Source organism: Cynoglossus semilaevis, chromosome 10 (genome assembly GCF_000523025.1).
Source record: "Cynoglossus semilaevis isolate Cse_v1.0 chromosome 10, Cse_v1.0, whole genome shotgun sequence".
In the NCBI taxonomy this organism is placed as follows: Eukaryota; Metazoa; Chordata; class Actinopteri; order Pleuronectiformes; family Cynoglossidae; genus Cynoglossus; species Cynoglossus semilaevis.
The window spans coordinates 12,735,009-12,738,514 of NC_024316.1; the positions used below are offsets into that span (position 1 = coordinate 12,735,009).

General features: G+C 42.2%; 1 protein-coding gene across 1 annotated transcript in view; it reads left to right on the forward strand.

The window, feature by feature from the left end:
- Positions 1-3,506, forward strand: part of lmbr1l (limb development membrane protein 1-like) — a 16,159-nt gene that overhangs the window by 9,876 nt on the left and 2,777 nt on the right. The window contains exons 7-16 of the mRNA XM_017036314.2: positions 31-99; positions 703-767; positions 863-935; positions 1,031-1,117; positions 1,220-1,296; positions 1,376-1,453; positions 1,537-1,610; positions 1,995-2,085; positions 2,169-2,235; positions 3,077-3,238. Coding sequence (XP_016891803.1) covers positions 31-99; positions 703-767; positions 863-935; positions 1,031-1,117; positions 1,220-1,296; positions 1,376-1,453; positions 1,537-1,610; positions 1,995-2,085; positions 2,169-2,235; positions 3,077-3,238 — 843 coding nt within the window. The remainder of the gene's footprint in view (positions 1-30; positions 100-702; positions 768-862; positions 936-1,030; positions 1,118-1,219; positions 1,297-1,375; positions 1,454-1,536; positions 1,611-1,994; positions 2,086-2,168; positions 2,236-3,076; positions 3,239-3,506) is intronic.

Sequence of the window (3,506 nt, forward strand, 5' to 3'; positions counted from 1 at the left end):
GGTGTACGTTGCGCGTTTTTGTGGTTGCAGACCTGTGGGATTCCTCCTGTCCCTCCCTGTACTCAGGCATCTCTCTGTGTGGCGTCTTCTTGCTTTTATGTGAGTTTATCATGTTTGTGTTTACGTGAGCAGCCAAAGACGGTAGTTTAGAGTTGGGTGTTGAAACCAGGGTTTAATCCAGTCTTGGGAAAAGTGTGAAATAAATAAAGAACCGTGTCTGGAATGTTTTAGAAATATTTTCATCATATAATATATCCATTTTATATGTATATATAAAATATATAATGATTGTTATACATTTACAGGCTGGGTTGATGCGTTCCCTAATGGATCCTACCTTATTGTCTATGGTGTAATCATAAAGTCTAGTTTTGTTGGTATTAGATGGATTATGATATGTAATTCTTTTAAATCATTTCTAGATCTACTTTATTTTCATTTCAACATGTGAGAAAATGTTTATGTTTATGTAATCTTCACCTCGACTGCTACAGTAAACTCTGGTCGTGTTTGTTCGCTGCTCTCCCCTGACTGAGAACATTGATGAATGATATATTTTATAAGTGGTAATAAAACTGGGATCCCTAGGCTCAAACTAAACGTCTGGTGTCAAGCTTAAATGGTACAACGTGTTCTTCTTCAGTGCAGCATGATTCAAGTTTTACACTTTCATTATCAGCAGCTGTGTGTTTCTCTCTACAGTGTGCACTCCCTTTGGCTTGTCCCGAATGTTCAGTGTAACCGGCAGCCTACTGGTCAAACCACGGGTGAGACGTCCTGCTGTAGTAGTAAATGTTAGACTGATGTGTGTTGTGTCAGAGCTCAGTGTAACGTCCTCTTTGAACTGCTCTGTTTTCTGTAGCTCTTGGAGGACGTGGAGGAGACGCTGAACTGCACCACGTTTGAAGAGAACTCACTCTCCAGGAAACTCAACTGTATGTTGATGTTTGGAATGACACGGTCGTCATTTTTCATGTGAGTTTAAAAGTGACTGATGGACCTTCTGCGTCCTTTGTTGGTGTGGTTGCAGGTAGCAATACATCGTGCTGGGTCAGACTGAACACAGAGGCGATGAAAACAGAGTACCAGGCGGTCAGGAGCAAACGCATCGCCCTGGGTGAGATGGACTGAACACACTGCTCTCTGCTGGCTTTCCCTTGTAATAACTATGTTGTATTTGGATTAATTGGATTAATTTTCTTTTTTGCTTACCACACAGAGATGCGAAGAAAAGCTTCACCATGGCAACGCAACCTGGGCTACCCTCTTGCCATGCTTGCCCTTCTTGCACTGACGGTATACATTAATCCAGACATTACTCTTTTTTTATGGGCACAAATTAGTATTTTATTTTATTTTTTTTAATTCTATTTAGGTGATGTGTGTGCTGATGGTCTGTTTTAATGTGCTTGAACTTCTCCTGGACGAGACGGCTTTACCCCGAGGAATGGAGGTGATTTTGTTTGACAGAATTGTAAATGTTTTGATAAACAGAGAGGATTAACCTAACCTAATGTTTGTCAATGTTTGTCCAAGGACCCACACCTGGGAATGGCCTCCTTCTCCATGTTCGGTTTACTGGGTGCTGCAGTTCAAGTCGTCCTCATCCTGTATCCTTTCAGTCCACGACTCGTGTTCACACACACAAAGGTTGTTGACTCGAGTCGATTTAGCTGAGACTCTGCCAACGACATGCTAACCCTCATCTCTGCTCCGAGGGTGTGATGTTGACTCTGCTTGTCCAGTCATCTTCAGTTGTTGTTTGAGCAGCAAAACAAAAATGCCGTTGGTTTGTTTATACGAGTTAGAAACATGTCAGAGTTCCAGCACATCTTCAGTTTTTAAACCACAAAGTTCAACTTTGATCCTGCACATTAATCTAGGACAACATTAAATGTCCATGCCCTGTGAATCTCCACATTCATTCAGGTTACCGTCTGTCTGAGTGAGTCAACTCCTGTACTTTCACGTGTTGTCCTTAAATGGAAACTCAGCTACTTGATGGTGTCATCGGTGGTTGGTTTCTACAGTTCTCCTCTCTTCACTGGCCTCCTGCCTCGTGCACAGGACACTAACCTCACCCAGGTAGTTGACGATCTACGTAAACGGTGTCCAATCTGTGCTGTGTTTACAAACCTCCATTATCTATACAACGCTGTCTCTTTCAGATCATTGCAAACTGCGTCTCGTTGCTCGTCCTGAGCTCAGCACTTCCCGTCTTTTCACGCACACTGGGTAAGAAAGTAGCATCAGGACGGTCCAAAAATAATCACGTTTGTTCTGAAAGACAAAAACTATTTACCCAGTCTGAATGTTCATCTACTGTGGTACGACTCTCCAAACCTGGTGACATGTAAAGTTCACTATATTGTATTGAATGTATTTTTGACCTGTTTATATAGTTAATATTGTTTGAATATATTCTAAATTCATTCTTTTACCAAAGGCTTCTTTGTTTGTATTTCACTGTATAAATAACAAGTATTTACTATAGTTAATTCGATCTCTGATGCCCTACAAACTGAGGCAGAGTTCAGCAGCGGTCTATATTCTCTTTTTTTTTTTCTCTCTCTATTAATTGTGACATTACAGGCTGTGAAACTGTAGCACAAAAACATTCTGCTTCAGTGACCGTTGTATCTTTTACATACATCTTTCAAACCTAAGAGAGACTCCTTGTGTCCTTGGTTTAGAGATTGTCCACAGGACTCACTGTTGTCTGACCTCAGCTCTTTGTCTTGGACCGTTAGCCAAAAAAACGCTGTCTTTTATGTGTCTGCTTTTGTAAACTAAATAAAAAACTGCAGCCAATCAGGCAGAGCTCTGTGACCTGGAACAAGAGCTTCATTCCTTTGAAACTACTGAAATTCTCCTTTAGAACTAAGTTTGTTAATTTTCCAGCTTGTTATTTATTTATTTGATTTATTTTTGCTGTAGGTATCCAGACTGGTATTTTCTGCACCATTTTAACTGTAATTTTAAAACTGACCACAGGAGGGCGTATGCATTACACAAAAACAGGGACTCTTGAGCTTCAGGGTTTTAACATGCTGGTCTTTGTTCTCCATTGTGACAGGAATCACCCGCTTCGATCTGCTGGGAGACTTTGGCCGATACAACTGGCTGGGAAACTTCTACATCGTCTTCCTGTACAACATGATGTTTGCTGGTCTCACCTCGGCCTCGCTCATCAAGACGGTCACCTGGGCCGTTCAGAGGGAGCTCATCCGTGCCTTCGGTCAGTCTCCTGTGACTTTACACTCATAAAGCACTGTGAATTAAAGTAAATTGAGTCAACTGAAATGATGGTGGTTGTGGTTGAGCAGGTTTCCCAAACCTTGGCTCTCTCTCCCAGTGGGCTGGTCTCTCTTCCTCAGATAGAAAGAATACAATTCTTTCAGGAAATTGGAAAGGGACAAGAGGAGAGTCAGGTCTCCTCTGGGACCTGGTGGGGGGGGGGCTCCACCTCCGACCCCCCCACAGAGCACACACACACACCCCTCCCC